Here is a 22414-nt window from a genome sequence, read left to right on the forward strand (position 1 = left end):
AACAATTAAGAGCCGTGGTGGTGCAGTGGTTAGAATGCAGTACTGCAAGCTATTTCTGCTGACTGCCGTCTGCCTGCAATTTGGCAGTTCGAATCTCATCAGGCTCAAGGTTAACTCAGCCTTCCATCCTTCCGAGGCAGGTAAAATGAGGACCCAGATTGCTGGGGGCAATATGCTGACTCTGTAAAACCACTTAGAGAGTTGGACTAGAGGATCTCCCAGGTCCCTTCCAACTCTGTTATTCTGTTAATTAAATGGGTCCACCATCAATGGGAGAAATGGGACCAGATTATGAGGGTGTTGGAAACTTTGCTTAAAGAATGTTTAGAAGCCTCAATCTTCCTTCAGCCAGCAAAGATGCCTTCATCTTTTGCAATTGGACTATTTTGCACCCGAACACCTTAAAAAGAAGCTGTGGAAGTCACAATCGCCCTACTAATTCTTTTTGCAGGTCTAGAATTGTGGAGGTTCTGTCCAGGTAAAGGCATCCTGCAGATATTTTATTCATCTTCCTCAAAGTAAAAGGAACATTCTCCATCTCCAGACCATTGGAGTGTCTCTAAATATTTCTGCCTGTTGGTGGACCAATATTTTTCATCTTTACTTCAAGAGAAGTTTGGGGTTCCCACATGAGAGGATTAGAAATAAATGTTAGTTGCCGTTGAAGATCTTTCTAATGCAAGGCATTTACTTTTACTTCTTCTCAACTTCCAAATCCATGAAGATATGGCATGAATATGGAGATCCCACCCAAATCCCTAGATCTTGAAAGTCTGCAAAATGTTTTTAGGAAATTTGAGGTAGATTTATGCTACAGGCCATTATGCTACAGACCTCAAAATTGCATCACCGTGATGCAACCCACAAGTATGGGGAATATTTGCATGGGAGAGCATCTTCTTTCAAGGTACAGGTGTAGAAGAAGGAGGAATCTATAGTTTTCTAACGTCACAATACAATAGCAGAGTTGGAAAGGACCTTGGAGGTCTTCTAGTTCCTCTTCTAAGAAGAGCCCAGGCGGCGCAGTGCTTAGGGTGCAGTACTGCAGGCCCCTTCAGCTGACTGTTATCTGCAGTTCAGTGGCTCTAATCTCACTGGCTCAAGGTTGACTTAGCCTTCCATCCTTCCGAGGTGGGTGAAATGAGGACCCAGACTGTGGGGGCGATATGCTGACTCTGTAAACCGCTTAGAGAGGGCTGAAAGCTCTATGAAGCGGTTTATAAGTCTAACTGCTATTGCTATTGCTAACCCCCTGCCTAGGCAGGAAACCCTATACCATTCCAGACAGATGGCTATCCAACATCTTCTTAAAGACTTCCAGTGTTGGGGCATTATTGTTGGGACATTGTTGAACTCCAGTTTCACCCTTGTCAGTGAGTATCACCACAAAGATTGAAATGAGGTGCATTGTTGTCCCACAACTGCTAAAGGAACCAGGGAGTCTCATGTCAGCTTTATAGTCACTAGAACATTGCTAAGCAAAAGATTTGTATTGTGGGATTTTGTGCCACTGCACATCTGTATGAAAGTCTTGCCAGAAATACTTTAAAATATTAAGATAATGCCCGGTTATCTTCTTACTGTTGGTTATTGTATAAATGCAAATAGCCACACTTGCTGGTATTCCTTTAGTACAAGAAGGTAAAACCAATCACAGGAAAAATGTATTGGTATGTTCTATGTATATTTGGCTTAATGTGTGTGTGTGTGTGAGAGAGAGAGAGAGAGAGAGAGATACATATATACATACATACATACATACATACATACATACATACATACATACAACTATATAAAGCTGGTTACACCATGTTTTATGGCTTATACAAGTCCCTTTCATTAATAAACTGTGGTTAAACAATGGCAGAGCCCACCCACTCTGATAAAACTCAGGGTGATGGTTTTCAGCTCTCAAAACTAGGATTATAAATCCAGCACAGGTTTGTTTATTGTTCATCCAGTTAGCCAGAAATTTTGGCTTATCTTTGCATCATTTAAATACTGGTTCCAAATTGGATATGATAGCAAAGATATTATTGATCAGCTCCGTGATGAAACAGTTACAAGTGGGGAGGAGAAAACTGGTGTAAAAAACAAACTGAAATTGTATGCTGGAACTATTGAATATAGATATTAACTATTTCAAGTATGGAAGGTTCATATATGATATATTCAGTATCCCTCTTGTTTACTTGATTTTTCTAGTTCGTAACCTCATTTCAGAGCAAGAGGTTATTTTGGGTTGCCTAGCAAAAAAACAACCCCAGGCAAGCGACCTTTTATAAAATGGAGATGAGGTAACATGAACCAGAGACTAAATTTAGAGATCTAAACACACTAGATGCATACTTTGGTATGTGAAATGAGTGGACAAGGGATGATGATATCATGGGTTAAAGCAGGTGTGAGAGATGAAGGGAAAAAAGAGTGTTATGGATTAAAATCTTAATTTGTAGGGTCTACTGAAAACAACGATAATTTGGCAGTTAAAAATAAATTACTGGGATATTCTCATCAGATTTGGAAATATACATAGTAAATAGTTTTAAGAAGTTTATTTTATAATTCCATTGATAAATCTAATGGATATAAATTGGGCTATTTCAACTTCTGCAGGAAAACGGGGATTATGCTTCTAGCACATAAAACACAAAAACAAGGTTTGAACCTGTAAATGGGCAGAGCTGAAAATTCAGTTGATTTAAAGTAGGAGTATATAGATAACTTCTTTATATAGGATTCCCCTTCTTTTTTATTCCTCGCTCTGATCCTTATCTTTTTTTTGCTGTGTGCAGTGTGCTGATTCACCAATTTTTTTCCCCTGAAATTGTAAAATGTACGTTCTGAGAGGCGAAATGCTTGTTCATCTAGAATATAACTTTATGAGTGTGGATATTATTAAGTTGATGATAAAACTTGCTCAACTGAGCACTGACCTTTATGATTGATGCTTTGTTGGTTGTGCTTTACAGAATATCTCTGGATTAGATACGAAAATGTCAGTTCATACCTCTCCTATTCACTAATCTGATGTCTCTAACTTCTTTCTAGGTTTACTTTGGCCGCTGGCTGATTGAGGGGGGTCCATATGTGATTCTCATCGACATTGGGGCAACCGCTTGGAGCTTGGATCGCTGGAAGACTGAATTGTGGGAAAGCTGCTCCATTGGGATTCCCTGGTACGACCGAGAGGCCAATGACGCTGTCCTCTTTGGCTTCCTCACAGCCTGGTTCCTAGGGGAGGTAAGGGAACATCTTTCTATCAGAAAATTTCTTCTCTTCCTCTCTTCGAACATCTTTCTCTTCACTCTCTTTTTGTGCTTTTTGAACAGTTTTCTGCCCAGTGTGAAGAAAAGCCATTCATCATTGGTCATTTCCATGAGTGGTTGTCTGGTGTTGGTCTCTTCCTCTGTCGGATCCGGAAACTTCCAATAGCTACCATCTTCACCACCCATGCTACCCTGCTTGGCCGCTACCTGTGTGCAGGCAGTGTGGACTTCTACAACAATCTGCAGAATGTGAGTCTTCTAATCGCTAGGATTGAAAATCAATTGGTGGGTGGGGTGTGAAACTATGGGATCCAAGAACAAGGGGAAGAAATAGGAATTTATGGAAGTGTGGCATTCAGACCATCAACAGACACATAGATATAAACAACATCTACATATCATTCAAAAGAGACAGTCAAAAATCTAAAAAGAAAACAAAATGACCAAAACAGCTCTTTGCTACTATCAGTACTTGGATAAGTATTGGTATTGGTATTTATTCAATTTGTAAGCCGCCCTATTCCCCGAAGGGACTCAGGGCGGCTGAACAAAAACCAGGGGAAGGGGAAAAACAAATACAGAAAGTAAGACAAACAGGACAGTGATACAACAGTTTAAAATTCCCTGTAGATGTCCAAGGATAGCTCTTCCAATTAAATGGATATTAAAAAACAGCTGTAGTCTCACAAAGATTCTGTTCTTATAGGAGACCAGAGTGCAAGATTTCAAAGTGTTTTAATTTTAAGAGAGAAATTATTACCTAAAGTTGTGCCTAAAAAGATTACTGACCCTTGCCCTCCTAGCTTTTTATTCAAGTCTTTAGTGCATAAATGAAGCAGTTCTAGGAAACAGGAACCATTTTCCCTTAAGGAAGCAGTGGTCAAAGAAATCACACTTAACCATCCTTTAAACAATATTTTTACTGCGCAGAAAATATGATTCATCTTTACAGCTTTACTGATAGTAATCTAAATATGCCTACCAAATAGACTGGAGATGTTATCGTATCTAGTCTTTGAGCAAAGATGCCTACAGTAATTACATCTGTGTAAAGATGTGAGGATGAAAATTTGGGCAGAACAGAAATGAAATACAGGTAGTCCTCAATTTACAACAGTTCACTTAGTGACAATGGCACTGAAAAATGCAACTTATGACCATTATTCACAGTTTGCAGCATCCCCATGATCTTGTGATCAAAATTCAGATGCTTGGCAACTGGTTCATATTTATGACCATTGCTGTGTCCCAAGATCATGTGATCAACTTTGGTGACCTTCTGAAAAGCAAAGTTAGTGGGAAGCCAGATTCACTTAACAATTGTGTTACTAACTTATCAACTGCAGTTATTCACTTAACAACTGAGGCAAGAAAGTTCATTAAAATGAGGCAAAACTCAATGAATGTCGCACTCAACAACATAAATTTTGGGCTCAATGAGGACTATCTGTAGTTGGAACTGGATTAATGAGAGAAAACATTTTTTAAAAAGCTACCTTGGTTTTTCAGTCTAAGAATCCATGTGTTAGCACTTGTGAGAGGATTACAGAAGAGTTTTCACAAAGGAAAAATGTAGAATTAAGTTCTTAGAATCTTGGAAATCTGACTACTGGATTACAATCTTCTTTGTTCAACTTTCAAGATACTATAGGCAGCCCTTGACTTACAAAAGTTCATTTAGTGACAGTTCAAAGTTATAAATTACTAAAAAGAAGTGTCTTGTGACCATAGAGCCGAGGTGGCGCAGTAGTTAGGGTGCAGTACTGAAGGCCACTACAGCTGACTGTTATCTGCAGTTCAGCGGTTCTAATCTCACCGGCTCAAGGTTGACTCAGCCTTCCATCCTTCCGAGGTGGGTGAAATGAGGACCCAGACTGTGGGGGCGATATGCTGACTCTGTAAACCTCTTAGAGAGGGCTGAAAGCCCTATGAAGCGGTATATATGTCTAACTGCTATTGCTATTGCTATTTTTCACACTTAATGACCATTGCAGCATCCTCATAAGCATGTGATCAAAATTTGGGTGGGCAACTGATTCATATTTATGATGGTTGCAGTGTTCCAGGATCATGTGATCTCCTTTTGCAACCTTTCTGACATGCAGAGTCAATGAGGAAGCCAGTTTCACTTAACAACCATGTTATTAATATAAAACTGCAGTGATTCACTTAACAAGGGTGATAAAAGGTCATAAAATGGGACAAAATTCACTTAACTGTTTCACTTAGCAACAGACATTTGGGGTCATAAGTTGAGAACTACCTGTACTGTAATTTAATCATAAAGTTGTATTCTTTCCTGCTTTTACTCCGTGCAATCTGCGTGTTTCAGGATTTTTAATACACTTTGTCTTGTCCCCAGTTTAATGTGGATAAGGAGGCTGGAGACCGGCAAATTTACCATCGTTATTGTATGGAGAGAGCTGCTGTCCACTGCACACATGTTTTTAGTACAGTTTCTCAGATCACAGCAGTAGAAGCTGAACATCTGTTAAAACGGAAACCTGGTGAGTTGCCTTAAAAGCAAAAAGATTGCTCTATGTGACAAGATCCTATCCAGTTTAAGTCTTCTTTGGATTTATGATTGTACCGAATAATATTACAAGGAAATAAGTTGCTTCGCATAGAATGCAGAATCTCAAGTGTTGTAGTTTTTAATGAAATTTTATAATCCTTAAACAATACTAATCAGATTGTTGGTGCAAGTCGTCCATTGAAGGTTGATGTTTAATCTTAGTTTCTTTCTTAGATAGAAAGAATGTCCCAATATAAAATAAGCCATTTTAAAATTCATTTTTAAAGTTCTGTAAAATATTTTTAATCTTAATAGGCACTGTGAGTTTTTGATTGCATCCAATGATTTTTTTAAAAATATCAGCCTGCTTTATTCTTTTTCAGACGAAAGAGTAGGATGTGGAGGAGGAGAATTTCTATTCTTGTTTGCAGCTAAGGCTATTAGTTCTGATTGGCTTGCTCCTTATGATATCACAAGACCACTCCCATTCCTTCTCCTTGGAGTCTGTTTTACCCCATCCATTCCTATACATTGAATCAGTTGCTGTCAAATGCATTGATCAATTGCATTTCCAAGGATATTTGAAAGCATCTGAGAAAACACCTGCTGTGGCTTACAGTTGCTATTTTTCTGCATAGATATCAAATTCAGAAACTTAAAGTTCTAAAACTCTCCCCACTTTTTACAAAACCCATCTCCATATGCATTCCATATCCAGATATTGTGACTCCTAATGGTTTGAATGTCAAGAAGTTCTCTGCTATGCACGAATTCCAAAACCTCCATGCCCAGAGCAAAGCTCGTATCCAGGAGTTTGTCCGAGGCCATTTCTATGGGTGAGTTATCATGAGCTTCACTTGCATCATATCAATTATAGCAGGTTGCCCTATGAAGTTGAAGTTTCCTAAGGAAAAAACCTGAAGCTAGTAGTACAAGCGTTGTAAGAATATGTATTAATTAAAAGCAAATGACCATGCTCCATTCATCTTTCACAATGCTGTTGTCAAAGCACACCTTCAAGTGTAAAGTGAAAGCTTAGAGTTCTTCCTTTTAAAAGAGCCCATGTGACTGTAGAAGAAGATGCAGAGATGGGGTGGTGGTGGAGTCAAGAGAGGAATTAGTGTGGAGTCATGTTGCCACAAATGATCCAAGTCCGCCCCCCCCCCCTTGAATTCTGTTGATTCTTGTGTAGCACCAATTTAGGCCTGACTGTTAGTTGATTAGATTCTTGTGTATAGGCATGAGCAATAAATCTTAGCTGAAATTTAACGCGTGGGTCTGATTTTCTCACCTCACAATGACTCAGTTTTCCTCTCCATTTTTTAGGCGAAATAAGTTTCCTTTCTGTTTGTGGAGACAGAAATGCCACTTTGATAGCATGCAAAAAGGAAAAATTGGATGAGAGAGGAGATCTAACAGGAAAGGCAGGATATAAATTAATGAAATAATTGACAATAAATAATTTTATTTATTCAAAGAAGATTAGGGGGGAATGAACAGATGTTTTTGCTCAAGGCTGGCAAAGTCAGATATTGAAGTACAGAAAAAAATTTCCAGGGTTCATATGGGAGAAAAATCATCATAAAGAATAAGTTTATAAATGACTAAATCAAAAACTACTGCTTTCTTATTCAGCTTATAGGCATCTGTACATTAATGGAAACGAGACTGCATTAGAAATACAGCTAATCCTCGATTTACAACAGGGGAAAATTTTTCGGTTCGGGCCATTTCGCCCTAACTGGTAGTAAAAAAATGCTACTGGTTCACCTGAACCGGTAATAAAAAAATGCTACAGATTTGGGCAAACTGGTAGTTCCGACGATCAGCTGTGCAACAATCAACTATGCTGTGCGATTTATATTCACTAGAAATCACGTGGCACAACTGATTGTTACACAGCTGATTGTCAGAAATTTTTAAAAACTTTTTATAGCATTTCTTTTACTACCGGTTTGACTGGTAATAAAAAAAATGCTTAAAAAATGCTTTAAAAAAAGTTCCCAATATCGCGCGGCAAAGCTGATTGTTGCACAGCTGATTGTTGAATGAATCCTTGTGGTTGTTAAGTTAGTAACACAGTTGTTAAGTGAATCTGGCCTCCTCATTGAATTTTCTGTCTAAAGGTTGCAAAAGGTCACATGATCCTGGGTCATTGCAACCACCATAAATATGAATCAGTTGCCAAGTGCCCAAATTTTGATTATGTGACCAGGAGGAGTTCTGCAATGGCTATAAGCATGGAAACTAGTCACAAGTCACTTGATGAATGGTTATAAGTTGAGTGCTGGCCTATAGAAATGATTTCAGAAGTGAAGTTTCACAGTCATTATTCCTGTATTTTAACCTTGCATTTTCATGCATATGTTCCCAAGGCAGTTGACTGTGGATCTGTATATGCTTCTGTTTTGTTCCCTTCATCTGTCACAGCTCTGACATTTTCCCTGTTCTTTTTCTCTTTTTTTCTTGTCCGCCACCTTTCTATTTTTATTGCACTGAAAACCTACAGAAGAGGCTCCATCTCTTTTTTTGTTTGTTTTTCCATTTTGCATTCATATTTTGCATGATGACTAATGTTACTAAATAATACCATTGCAATTGGAATTCAGGGAATTATTAAGACGTTCAAAAAAAGGATTTCAGCCAGCTGTGCAGAGTGTATGTGTGTGTGTGTGTGTGTGTGTATGTGTGTATATATATATATATATATATATATATATATATATATATATATACGCAGGTCTTGGCGTATTCGGGTCTTTTCCCGTGTAAGGTTGGAGTATCTTGGCGACGTTTCGTCACCAAGATAATCTCAACCTTACACGGGAAAAGACCCGAATACGCTAAGACCTGCATACCTGTACCTGTGAAAATCTATGAAAACATACACATATACATATGTACATACCAGTATACACACGCACACACCCGAGCCATTTTGAAATACACACAGACACATACACACACCGTTTTAAAACAATTGATTTTGCTGCATGTTACTAGGGAAGACTCACAACTATTTAAGTATTCACATTGATCCCATCCATTTAAAAAAGAAGATTTCCCAACAGTTTATTGGGAGGATTGCGTGATATTACCAGAAATTTATAAACATTGAAGGATGATTATATTCTGGTTCATACAGATTTGGAAAGTGCAAATTTAAACATCACACCCAACTTAATTTTGATTTCTTCTCACGTACAATAATTTCTGTTGAACATAGCAGTACTTGTTTCTCCATCTTGGGTGGGATGATGTTCCTCCACTCCCTATGGATTCCCTGAACTATTTTTGCACTGTTGTGGTTATTGATATAAGCAATGTTAATATTTCTAATTTACTAGTGCGCCTTTTGTATTTATTTAGCCAATTTATTTGTCTTGGCTGTCAGATTCACCATCACTGTGTGTTATTTTTCTAGGCACCTGGACTTCAACCTTGACAAAACTATTTTCTTCTTCATTGCTGGACGCTATGAATACTCCAACAAAGGAGCTGACATTTTCTTGGAAGCCCTAGCCAGGCTCAACTACCTACTAAGGGTGATTAGTTAAAATGGGTGCTAAAAAAGAACATAGATGTGAGAGATGGTGGGTAGACAATTAGGTGTGGCTGTGTTGAGATGGTGTGGCCTACAGCAACGCTAATTCTGACTAGAACAACTGTGTGTCTGAAGAATTAAATAGCCGTAGCCCAAATAATTTAGAGGTTGTTTTGGGATTTCTCTTCATGCTTACATTGTCGTGCAGATGAAAGACAATGGAAGGAATGACTACACAGGATACATGATATATGAAAGCAGGAATAATATATTGGAACTATTTCATATTACAAGCTGGCAGGAATGCTAATTGAATCATATCCCAAGAATACTCCACGAAAAGATATTTATAATAGGCAACGCCTAGTCTGGCCAACATCTTCCAATCTGGACAGCTGAGATATTCTTTCACGGACATCTCCCTTCAATCAAACTCTAGGAAAATGGAAAGGAAGAGAGAGGACATACTGAATTTCAGATCTATATTAGGTGTAGATGTTCATGCCATCTTTACTATCACTTAGCTGCATCCTTTCCTGGGGTTGCATCAGTGGTGAAATTCAATTTTTTTACTATCAGTTCTGTGGCTTGGTGGGTATGGCTTGCTGGGGAAGAATACTGCAAAATCTCCATTCCCTCCCCACTCCTGGGGGAAGGATATTGCAAAATCTCCATTCCGTCCCTATTCTGGGGCCACTCAGAGGTGGTATTTGCCGGTTCTCCAAAGTACTCAAAATTTCCACTACTGGTTCTCCAGAACCTGTCAGAACCTGCTGAATTTCACCCCTGGGTTGCATGATAGTTTCATGATTCTTGGAGATCCGTGAAGCTGTTAAAAGGACATCCCAGGAACATCCCTGATTTATCACTTTGTTCGCCCACTTTTCCTCATCTTGCCAAACATAGTCAGTTTTTACACCACTGTTCATTTATCAGCCTGGAACATGTGAGTGTCTGCTTTCTAACAAGCACCTCAGGACTCCTTAGGCTGTAAAACTAATGCAGCTGACTCATGGGAAACCAGCCACATAGTAGAAGGGAGTGGTGGGAGATGAATTCTAAAAAGCAAACTATGAGTTCAATTGATTAAACTCTCTTAACATGGGTCAGCTTATCCATTTCATACCCGGTTTTTGTTGGCTTCTCTCTCTGCAGGTGAATGGAAGCCAGATTACAGTGGTAGCATTTTTTATCATGCCAGCTAGGACAAACAATTTCAATGTGGAGACCCTAAAAGGCCAAGCCGTCCGGAAGCAGCTCTGGTGAGTTTGTGTCAGGTTCTGGATCTCATAAATCTGTCCTCTTAACAGGCTTCCTTAGGAATCAGGCAGTGTATTCAATGAAATAAGGATCCATTACACTGACCTTCCTGAGCAGGAAAATAAAATTGTCAAGTTCAGTGGATTTGGAAAGGATGTGCTGATACAAGGAACATCACTCAAATGTTATAGTTTTTTCTCTACACCAGTGGTCTCCAACCAGAGGTGGGTTTCTACTCGTTTGGACTAGTTCGGCCAAATAGGTAGTAACTCGGCTGGACACGCAGCTGAACTGGTTCTATCAGTGACACTGTAGGCGCCGCCATCTTGTCTTTTGCTTCTGCGCCTATGCAGAAGCAAATTTTTACTTCCATGCATGCGCATGTAGCACACAACAAGTAAGTGTGCGCATGAAGCGCGTCCTTGAGCAAACTGGCAGTAAAAGAAGCCAGAACCCACCCTTGGCTTGGATGCTTCTGCGCATGCGTAAACGAGCACAAGCAAACTGATAGCGCAGGGATTTGCAACCCACCTCTGTCTCCAACCTTGGCAACTTTAAGCCTGGAAGACTTCAAGTCCGCCAATCTTAAAGTTGCCAAGGTTGGAGATCCCTGCTCTATACAGATAGTTCTCAATTTACAACATTCATTTAGTGATCATTCAAAGTTATAAAGGCACTGAAATGTGCAACGTATAGCCAGTCTTTGCACTTAAAATGATCATAGCATTCCCCACAGACACGGTATGAAAATTTGGGCATATGGCAACTGGAACAAATTTACAATGCTTGCAGCATCCTGTGATGGCTATTTGCTATCTTCCTAGCAGGCTTCTGACCAGCAAAGTCAATAGGGGAACCAGGATTCACTTAACGACTGATTTACTAACAACTATAGTTATTAGCTGAATAACCATGGCAAAAAACAGTCATAAATTGGGCACAACTGGCTTAACGCCACCTTGTTTATCAATGGAAATTCTGGTCCTAATTGTGGTCGAGGAATACCTGCATGTAAATTAGAGGATTGCAAAGGTAAAATGGAGAATAGAATTGTTCTTAGGCTTTGTTTCACAAGTCCTTGACTTATAACCACAATTGAGCCCAAAATTTATGTTGCTAAGTGAAACGTTTGCTAAGTGCGTTTTAGTCCCTTTTATGACTTTTCTTGCCACAGTTATTAAGTGAATCACTGCAGTTGTTAAGTTAGTAACATGATTGTTGTGAATCTGGCTTTCCCATTGACTTTGCTTGTCAGAAGGTCGCAAAAGGTCATCACTTGATTCCATGACCCTGCAACCATCATAAATATGAGTCAGTTGCTAAGCGCCTAGATATTGATCATATGACCTTGGGCACGCTGCAACAATCGTAAGTATGAAAAACGGTCTTATTTCCCTTTTTTTAGTGCCATTGTTACTTTGAACAGCCGCTAAATGAATTTTATAAGTTGACTGCTACCTGTATACAGTCCAAACTATCACAAAGAGTACCGTATTTTTCAGAATATAAGACGCACCTTTTTCCTTCAAAAAAGAGGCTGAAAATCTGGATGCGTCTTATACACTGAATATAACATTTTTTGCCTCCTGAAACCCCACCCCCTTCACCAAAATGCTCGTGCATAGCTTGTAGGAGGTTTTCAGAGTGTTTCTGGGGGCTGGAGAGGGCAGAAATGCGCAAAAAATGGGCCATTTTTTGCTCAACTTTGCCCACCAGCCGCCAGGAGCACTCTATAAGCCTCCTAAAGGCTATTCATGGCCTTTTTTGACAAAAAAACAGGCCAATTTTTGCAAAAAAAAAAATGGGCTGATTTGTGCTCGTTTTTTGTTTCCCCCCTTGCCCCCGAGGAGCAGTCTACAAGCTTCCTAAAGGGTATTCATGGCCTTTTTTGGAAAAAAGAAAATGGGCCATTTTTGGGCGGTTTGAAGAGTGCAAAAACTTTTTTTTAATTTGACTCTTCAAAACTTGGTGGGTCTTATACTCCAAAAAATACAGTAAATGTTACGGGGCTAAAGCCTCTGGGTGAGACCCCTCCCTGTAAATTGCTGTGAGATTTTTTTTTAAAAAGGCTGGATAAAAATGCACAACATAGTAATAAAAGATTTCCATAATTCTCACCCATTTCAGCCTTCAGCTGTGCAGTTTATGAGTTACAGTAAAGTCCGTTCTTTTCCTGAAGAAATAGTAATATTGACATAGTCTTCTTCTTTTCTCCAGTCTGTTAGATCTGACTTAGCTCTTCTAGAAAAATCCCACAGCTGCTGGAAGCCATTTTTCCTAATCCTTGATTCAGAAGCATTCAAGGAATCCTAGGTTCCGTCACAAATCATAATTTCGTCCTCCCTTACCCTTCCCCCCCTTTTTTCTCTCCTTTTTTTAACTCTAGGGACACAGCCAATTCAGTGAAGGAGAAGTTTGGCAAAAAGCTGTATGAATCCCTCCTCGTGTAAGTCTCCTAGGCGAAGGCGAGAAGAAACATGATAAAGTGCTGAGCATCTGAGAATGGGCTGCTGGGTTGCCATGGTTACAGAGAATGGGAACTTAAGATACCTTCTCTTTCTCTTTGTGTTGTCTCTTCTAAGAAAAATGGATTTGATAGAAACCTATTTCAGAAATCTTGGTTCTGATATAAAAACCTGAATGCGCGTCCAAGTGTAAAGCAGTATTGTAAATGTTATTCATTAATTTCCACATTATTCACTGCTTGCCTGCCTGCTTTTCCAATTCAGGGGGAACCTTCCCGACATGAACAAAATGTTGGACAAAGAAGATTTCACAATGATGAAGAGGGCCATCTTTGCCACTCAGGTTTGGGACATGAAGAAAATGAGCCTTGAAAAAAAAATTGGTCAGAGTATTTGCACATGAAAAATGAATTTATTTCACATTAATAACACAGGTACTCCTCGACTTACAACCATTCATTTGGAGACAGTTCAAAGTTACAACACTGAGACTTCATACATATGATCTCTGATCAAAATTCAGGCACTTACCGTAATTTTCGGAGTATGAGACGCACCTTTTTCCCCTAAAAAAGAGGGTGAAAATCTGGGTGCATCTTATACACTGAATACAGCATTTTTGGCCTCCCGAAACCCTGCCCCCTTTGCAAAAACGGATGTGCAGAGGGTTTGGGAGGCTTCCAAAGTGCTCCTGGGGGTTGGGGAGGTCAAAACGGCCCGTTTTTTGCTCGTTTTTGTCCCTCACTCATCCCAGCCCCCAGGAGCACTCTACAAGCCACCCAAAACTCTGCATGCTCTTGTTTCGGGTTTTTTGTGTGTGCAAAAAATAAGGCTTACAGAGGGTTTGGGAGGCCTGCAGAGTAAAAAAAACTTTTTTTAAATTTACCTCTTCAAAACGATGGTGCGTCTTATACTCTAGTGCATCTTACAATCCGAAAAATACGGTAACAACTGGACTTAACAATAGTTGCAGCATCCTGGAATTGTGTGATGGCCATTTTCAACTTTCCCAGCCAGCTTCCAATAAAAGTCAATGAGGGAAGCCAGATTTGTTGTAACAGCTACACAATTCACTTAACAATTGCTGAGCTCTGCTTTACAACTGTAGCCAAAGAAAAAAAAGGTTGTACAATTGGGCACAACTCATAACCCCTTTGATTAGCAATTGGTCGTAAGTTGAGGACTACCTGTAACCATTTATTTATAAGAACTGCTCATCTCACGCAAAGATTCAGGGCAGCCAAGAGGCTGAGCTCTCTTAGAAGGACATCTTGCTAGGTGAGTGCTAGGTAATTCCTGGATTATATAGGTTGCTTTCATTCAGCCTCCCCATATTGGCTGTGTGGACTTCTGATTCTCAGGATTGTCAACAATGACCATTTTGGCTCTGGGGATAAAAAACATTCTTATGATTGAAGCAATATTAGAACAGAGATGAAAAGAAGGATATTGTGCTACTTAATTAAGATTCCTTGGTTTAAGATACCTTGATTTCTAAACTTGTCTTAGAAAAAAGAAAAAGATGAATAATGTTTGGGTTTGAGGAAGGATTTTGTGTTTTGTATAAAATAACATTTAATCCTACCTGCCCTTCCTCTCTCTCTCTAGTTTAGAATAGAATAAAGTAGAGTAGAATAGAATAGAATTCTTTATTGACCAAGTGTGATTGGACACTTACAGCTCAGCCTCTGGTTTACCATCTCTGCACTTAGCAGAGAATATTCCAATAAAAAGTCAATATAAACTAGAATATTCCAATATAAGGTCAAAAACACCATATTGATATGTGTGGAGCGGGGAGAGCTGATTTTCTTTCCTGGGCTTCTAAATGAGGAATAAGATCCCCCAGAAATATGGACATCACCTGCTGTCCTGGGGTTCCAGAAGGCCCTTAAAATCTAGTTAGTTCTCAGGCCTGGATTCGCGTGTCTGGGAAGCCCCTATAATGTTTTGCATTCTGCTTTTATTGGTATGGTTGTTTCTAATCTGGGCTTTCATGTATTTCTTTTGTGTGTTTCTTAACGCTTTTCAATTGTTTTTTTTAAATATATTATAACACCATCCAGAATCAGCTAGAGTGAATGGCAATAAGAAATGTGATTAAATAAATATACACTGATATATGTAAGATTCCTAGTGATAAATTCTGCACAGGCCCTAAATACACTTCATATAATCTGTGATTAGACAGGAAATCCAGTCTTCACTCAGAAAACATAAGAGGAAAGAGAAAGAGAGTGATTCCTTCAGGTAACTGTAATATGTTGTCCTGCCAGATTTACTCAGAAGGAGAAGCAGAAAAACATAGAAGCCATCTTGGATTCAATTTAATGTGTGAATTACAGGCTTTGTTTCTCTTCCAGACTTAAGGCTTTAAATCTGAGCTGTTAACATCTGTCTGGGTTTTTTTTTTCTCCTTTTCAATCAGCGTCATTCTTTCCCCCCAATCTGTACTCACAATATGCTGGATGATTCTACCGATCCTATTCTCAACACCATCAGACGCATTGGTCTCTTCAATAGCAGTGCCGACCGTGTCAAGGTGAGTAACAGATGCCTGTCCATGCCAGGTGAGGGGAGATATTTGCCATATTGTATTTTTAGAAGAGTTTTAAAATATTATAATTTTTTACCATTTTTAAGAAGATGCTGGAATATTTAGTGCCTGGTTTTATCTATTAATTTTTGTCTCTTAATTGTCCTGCCCCATATTTTATTTATTCTTGCAAATCTAGAAGTTCAGACTTTTAATAAGCCAAAATGATTGAATGGTAAAGTCTATTCCGAATTTCCTGTGCTATCATTTTTAAAATTCAGGCTTTTTTCTTTTAGTCTTGGTGTCTATAGTCGCTGTAAATAATACTAAGAATTTTTAGTAGTTGCAGTTTAGATATATGTCCAATGTATTTTAAATGTTTTATTGTAATTGTGGTATATGGCCATATTTTACTATGTTTTATAGTTGCTGTGATGTTATTTTTCCTTTTCATCTTTTGCCCTTATTCCTAAAACAAAAGTTAAGTTTAGCAGAATCTTTGTACTTTCAGTTTTGTTTTTAACTATTTATTTCCATGAAATATATTATTTTTTAAAAGGATCCTGCTTAATCCCCTACAGACTCATGAATTGAATCCTAGGTAGCAGCGTAAATTTGAATCAGCTAATATGAACAGACATAAAAATACACATGGACAAAATGGTATAGAATTTTAAGGATAGCTCTGCTTACAAAGGCAGATTTCCAAATGTATCCTCACTATACCACTACTGTGTTTTATGGCTTTTTTATAATTATTCATAATAGTATTGCATGTAGTTCTTGACTTATAACCACAATTGAAGCTACCACCTCTATTGCTAAGCAAGATAGTTGAGCTTTACCTCATTTTATAGCCTTTCTTACAGCAGTTGTTAAGTGAATCACTGCAGTTGTTAGAGACATGTTTGTTAAGTGAATCTGGCTTCCCCATTGACTTTGATTGTCAGAATTCACAAAAGGTGATCACATGACCTTGCACAACTGTCATAAATAGGAATCAGTTGCCCAGCATCTGAATTTTGATCATGTGACCATGGGGATGCTTCAGTGGTTGTGTGAAAAATAATCATGTCACATTTTTCAGTGTTGTTGTAACATCAAACAGTCACTAAATATACTGTTGTAAGTCAACACTGTATTACATTATATTAAATCACTAGAAGTTGGTTCCTGAGTTTGAAAGTATATAAACAAATTATATACCTGTGATGGTGAACCTATGGCACGCAAGCTGTCACCCCAGTTCACCTTCTCCGCGCATGCATGCGTACCTCCTGCCAGCCAGCTGGTCTTTGGGTCTCTGCTGTGCATGCATCGGAGGTGGGGTACATGCGGGGGGTCACGCATGCATGCGTGCAGGGGGAAGGGTGTGCGTGGATGCACAGGGGGTGTGGGGCATGTGGGGAGGTCATGTGCACATGTGCAAGGGGCGGGGCACATGCGTTGAGGGGTGCACGTATTGCATTTGGGGGGTTTGGACGCACATATGCGCACTTTGGACACTGATTGAAAAAGGATAGCCATCACTGTTTTATACTCTTCGTTTTTTACCTTTCTTCTCCCTAGGTCATTTTCCACCCAGAATTTCTGTCTTCCACTAGTCCATTGCTTCCTGTTGATTATGAAGAATTCGTTAGAGGCTGCCATTTGGGGGTGTTCCCTTCCTATTATGAACCATGGGGCTACACACCAGGTAGGTGGGTTGTAAGGGCAGACTTGTGGGTATTCACTCAACCCTTGTTCAAAATTACAACAGCATTGAAAAAAGTGATGGCTGTTGCAATATCCCCATCGTCACATGGTCAAAATTAAAGGGCTTGCCAACTGCACTTTATGTCAATTGCATTTTAAGTCGAGGACTCCCTGTATATGAATACAGGATTGTATTTTTTGCACAATTAAATGGTGTATAGTAGTGATCAGTTTTAACTGTCAGAAAAGAAGAAATACGAAAAATTGAAGGAGCAGTTGGAAATGAGAACAACTAGGAAAATATTCAGAGAAAAGGGCAAAATTATATTTTGACAACCTGGTTTTTTCCCCGCAACAAAACTGAAATTTCCAGGCAATCTCCCCAACTATAGCCTCTTTGGAATAAGGGAAATACGTATTTTAGCTGTACTTCAATTTTTCAATTTCTGTTTATAAAAAGAGGTTTTAAAAAAATCTACCTTCTACTAAAGGTGTGGTTGATATAACCTTTCACTGGGTGAAATGGTGCATCATAGGGCAACATTTTTAAAACAAGGTATGGGTTCAGAATGGGCAAATGTTATAAAATGTTTTATGACAAAAATGATCATAAAACAGTGTATGACATAATACAAAATGTCTTGCAACATTTCCTGTGCTGTTTGACTGTGGGCTATTTTCAAGACAGATACCTCAATGAATGTATCCCAACTTTTCCAGTGAAGGCAATACATTAGAAACTCACTCACTGTTAAAGGCATTGAGGAATCTGGTAAGGCAATATCTCTAAAAGGACAAACAAACAAGCACAGATTGTCAGTGGATACTACAGTAACACAAGATTGCACCAGGTATGTTTTGCAAATAATTATGTGTGCATCTTGTTAGCCTTGAGACCCGATAACTTTGCTTTCCAAAAGTGATAGAAGAGAAAAAGCCAATATGGTCTTGAATTTTTCACCTGAAATTCGTTTCTTTTAGTGTATTTTATCATTGTTCTGGTCCACTGCAATCAATAAGGCCTTTTTTAGCCATTCACACATGTTTTTCCACTTAATTCTGCAAGTATTTTCCTAAATGATGGCTTTTCCTTCATTTTTCAATTTCAATAGCTCGAAGGAACTATTAAGAATAATGGAAGTGTGGTTTATATACAATTAATTAGAAAACCTTTTCCAGAATAACTAATATGGCATCAAAATACATTAGAATTTTCCAAGTGGGGATGATAATAAAACACTTCAGTAGATTGCTAATGTTTTTAGCCATGTGCCTTATTCCAGGTTATTGTTTCCTTCTCCCCCAGTAGCCAATCAGCCTTTTATATAACTATGCAGTACTCATATCATATATCATATCGTATCATATATCATGTAAATGGTCTTGAGTGGAGTTTATGGAGCGAGTTTCAACTTGTCGCTCCTGAGGAAGTGGACAAGGCCATGGGAGCGGTGAGTTCCTCCACCTGTATATTGGACCCGTGCCCCTCCTGGCTGGTCTCGACCAGCAGGGAGGTGACATGTGGCTGGATCCAGATGATAGTTAACACCTCTCTCCTGGAGGGAACCTTCCCGCTCCTCCTAAAGGATGCTGTGGTGAGACCCCTCCTGAAGAAACCTCTCTGGACCCAGCCATTTTGAGGGAACCTTCCCGCTCCTCCTAAAGGATGTGGTGGTGAGACCCCTCCTGAAGAAACCTTCTCTGGACCCAGCCATTTTGAGCAACTATCGTCCAGTCTTCAACCTTCCCTTTGTGGGGAAGGTTGTTGAGAAAGTGGTGGCCTCTCAACTCCGACGGTCCTTGGATGAACCGATTATCTGGACGCCTTTCAGTCTGGTTTCAGGCCTGGTTACAGCATGGAAACTGTTTTGGTCGCACTGATCGATGATCTCTGGCAAGTCAGGGATAGGGATCACTCCTCTATCCTAGTGCTCCTTGACCTCTCAGCGGCCTTCGATACCATTTACCATGGTATCCTTCTGCGACGGTTACGGGAGGTGGGAGTGGGAGGCACCATCCTATGGTGGTTCTCCTCCTACCTCTTGGACAGGTCGCAGTCAGTGTTGGTCGGAGGGCAGAGGTCGACCCCTAGGCCCCTCAACTATGGGGTGCCGCCGGGTTCGATCCTGTCCCCCCCTCCTATTTAACATCTACATGAAGCCCCTGGGTGAGATCATACGACGGCACGGGATTAAATATCACCAATATGCGGACGATACACAACTGTATCTGTCTGCCCCGTGCCAACTCAGTGAAGCAGTGGAAGTGATGTGCCAGTGCCTGGAGGCTATTAGGATCTGGATGGGAACGAACAAGCTTGCACTCAATCCCGACAAGACCGAGTGGCTATTGATGCTCCCTCCCAAAAATGGTCCAGCTATTCCATCCCTTAGCCTGGGGGGGTGAAACCATACACCCCTCAGAGAGGGTTCGCAATCTGGGAGTCCTCCTGGATCCACAGCTGATGTTAGAACATCATTTGTCGGCTGTGACCAGGGGGACCTTTGCCCAGGTTCACCTGGTGCACCAATTGCGACACTACCTGAACCGGGAGGCCCTTCGGATAGTCACTCACGCCCTTGTGACCTCAAGACTGGATTACTGTAACGCACTCTACATGGGGCTGCCCTTGAAGAGTGTCCAAAGACTTCAGTTAGTCCAGAACGCAGCCGCGTGAGCGATTGTGGGTGCACCTAGGTACACCCACATTACACCTATCCTCTGCGAGCTGCACTGGCTGCCCATTGGTCTCCGGACACTCTTCAAGGTGCTAGTCGTTACTTATAAAGCCCTTCATGGCATCGGACCTGGGTACCTGAGAGACCGCCTCCTGCCAATTACCTCCCAAAGACTGATTCGATCGCACAGACTAGGCCTTCTCCAGATTCCATCTGCCAGCCAGTGTCGGCTGGCGACCCCCTGGGGGAGAGCCTTCTCTGTTGCAGCTCCGGCCCTCTGGAACGAGCTCCCCATGGAGATCCGGACCCTTACGACCCTCCAGGCCTTCCGTAAAGCCACTAAGTCTTGGCTGCTCCGGCAGGCTGGGGGGCTGTTGAAGTATCCAGCCCCACGGTAACTATGAATGTTGTGTGTATTTTAAACTGTTGTTTGTCTTATTTATTCCTTCCCCTTTGTATTGTAAGCTGCCCGGAGTCCTTCGGGAGTGGGCGGCATACAAGGTTAATAAACTATAACTAAACTAATAAACTAAATCAGCCAGAGTCACTTACAGCTTGGTGGCCCGGTGAAGGGGAGAGGCGAACTGGGCATGTGTGCCAACCCACCACTTGCCCAAGTTAAGCTGCAGGCTCATGTGCATTGGCCCACTGTTCACCAGCCCACCACTTACACAAGTTGAGCTGTGTGGTGCATATGCCAGCCTCCTCCTCACACTGCCAGTTACGAACAAGCCACAGCCTAGTAGTGGGCCAGGGGTTGGGGACCCCTAACCTAGATAATGAGATAGGTGGTGTATAAATTTGATCAATCAATAAATAAATAAAATATGTGAACAATGATGCTTTGGCTAGAAAAGGATGAAAACTCCGAACCTCATTAATTGAAGAGACAATAGAAACAAGTTTGCATTGTGAATTGTGGCTGAAGTGAAAAGAGGGAGAGATAAGTGTATGTAAATTGTGAGGAAAGCACAGGTTCTTGTAATGCCTAAAACAAAGTTTTCATGATAATAAAATAGCTGTTTACTATTCTTAACATGTACATAAAATCTGTAGGGACTGGAAAGTTTAGTAAACTCAAGTGACCAAACTGAACAGGCTGCAAGGTAAATTTTGAGATAGTGCATATCCTTGGGATTTAATCCCTCTGTTTCCTCCGATGACCTCTTTCTTATTCTCCAGCTGAGTGCACCGTGATGGGGATTCCCAGCATTTCCACCAATCTCTCTGGCTTTGGCTGCTTCATGGAGGAACACATAGCAGATCCATCTGCCTACGGTTGGTATCATTTCGGGACCTCTGGGAACACTTTTGGCACAAGGGGAGCATATAATGCAACCAACCCTTACTCGACCATAGGATAATTCCTTCAGGTGGATCTGGGGGGAATAATTGGGTGGGTAGATTAATTTATACATTTCTGGAGGGGAAAAATGGGTGAAATAGCAATAATAGCATATATACTACTTCATAGTGCTTTACAGCCCTCTCTAAGTAGTTTACAGAGTCAGCATATTGCCCCCAATAATCTCGGTCCTCATTTTACCAGTCTCGGAAGCATGGAAGGCTGAGTCAACTTTGACCTGGTCAGGATCAAACTGCTGGCAGTCGGCAGAATTAGCCTGCAATACTGCATTCTAGCCACTGCGCCACCACAGCTCAGTTGGCGATCTAGGATGATTATGTTCTGCCTGTACTATCCCAAACCTAGCTGATTAAAGCTACATGTGCTGGGACACACAATAGAACAAGAATTCAAAGATTAGTGAAATTAAGCCATTTCAAACTACTGTATATGGCAGAGCCTCATAAAGGCAAGTGTGCACTGTATATATATAAAACATTTTTCATTACAGGCAATCCTTGACTTTGGACCATTCACTTAGTGTTCAAAGTTACAACAACACTGAAAAAAAATGATTTACCATCAGTCCTTGCACTTACAACCATCGCAGTGTTCCCACAGTCACATGATCAAAATTTGGGCACTTGGCAACTGACAAGTATTTATGACAATTGTAGCGTCTCAGGCTCACATGATCACCATTTGCAATTTTCCCAGCCGGCTTCCAACAAGCAAAGTCAGTGGGGAAAGCCAGATTCACTTTAAAAAAACATATGATTCAATTAACCACCATGATGATTCACTTAACAGCCACAGCAAAATAGAGTGGGAGTGATTTACTTAACAACCTCTCACTTAGTGATGGAAGTTCCGGTCCCAATTTTGGTTATAATTTGAAGACTGTGTATATTATTCTCTAGCATCTCAGGCAACATCCATTCAGTTGGGCAGAAGAGAGTCACCCTTGTCTTACTTTGGTGAATTGTCAACTGGAAGAGCCAAGGTGGCGCAGTGGTTAAAAGCAGCACTGCAGGCTACTGCTAGATCAGCAGGTCAGCGGTTCAAATCTCACCGGCTCAGGGTTGACTCAGCCTTCCATCCTTCCGA

General features: G+C 40.4%; 1 protein-coding gene across 1 annotated transcript in view; it reads left to right on the plus strand.

Annotated features, from left to right (window-relative positions):
* The window catches only part of GYS1 (glycogen synthase 1), a 48034-nt gene that overhangs the window by 15576 nt on the left and 10044 nt on the right, over window positions 1-22414 (plus strand). The window contains exons 4-14 of the mRNA XM_014053311.2: window positions 3052-3243; window positions 3333-3518; window positions 5632-5776; window positions 6503-6620; window positions 9209-9329; window positions 10484-10590; window positions 12975-13034; window positions 13318-13396; window positions 15482-15595; window positions 17159-17285; window positions 21145-21240. Coding sequence (XP_013908786.2) covers window positions 3052-3243; window positions 3333-3518; window positions 5632-5776; window positions 6503-6620; window positions 9209-9329; window positions 10484-10590; window positions 12975-13034; window positions 13318-13396; window positions 15482-15595; window positions 17159-17285; window positions 21145-21240 — 1345 coding nt within the window. The remainder of the gene's footprint in view (window positions 1-3051; window positions 3244-3332; window positions 3519-5631; window positions 5777-6502; window positions 6621-9208; window positions 9330-10483; window positions 10591-12974; window positions 13035-13317; window positions 13397-15481; window positions 15596-17158; window positions 17286-21144; window positions 21241-22414) is intronic.

This window comes from Thamnophis sirtalis, unplaced genomic scaffold, assembly GCF_051295495.1.
Source record: "Thamnophis sirtalis isolate CommonGarterSnake01/CBP01778 unplaced genomic scaffold, rThaSir2_p1.2 scaffold_4, whole genome shotgun sequence".
NCBI classification, from domain to species: domain Eukaryota; kingdom Metazoa; phylum Chordata; class Lepidosauria; order Squamata; family Natricidae; genus Thamnophis; species Thamnophis sirtalis.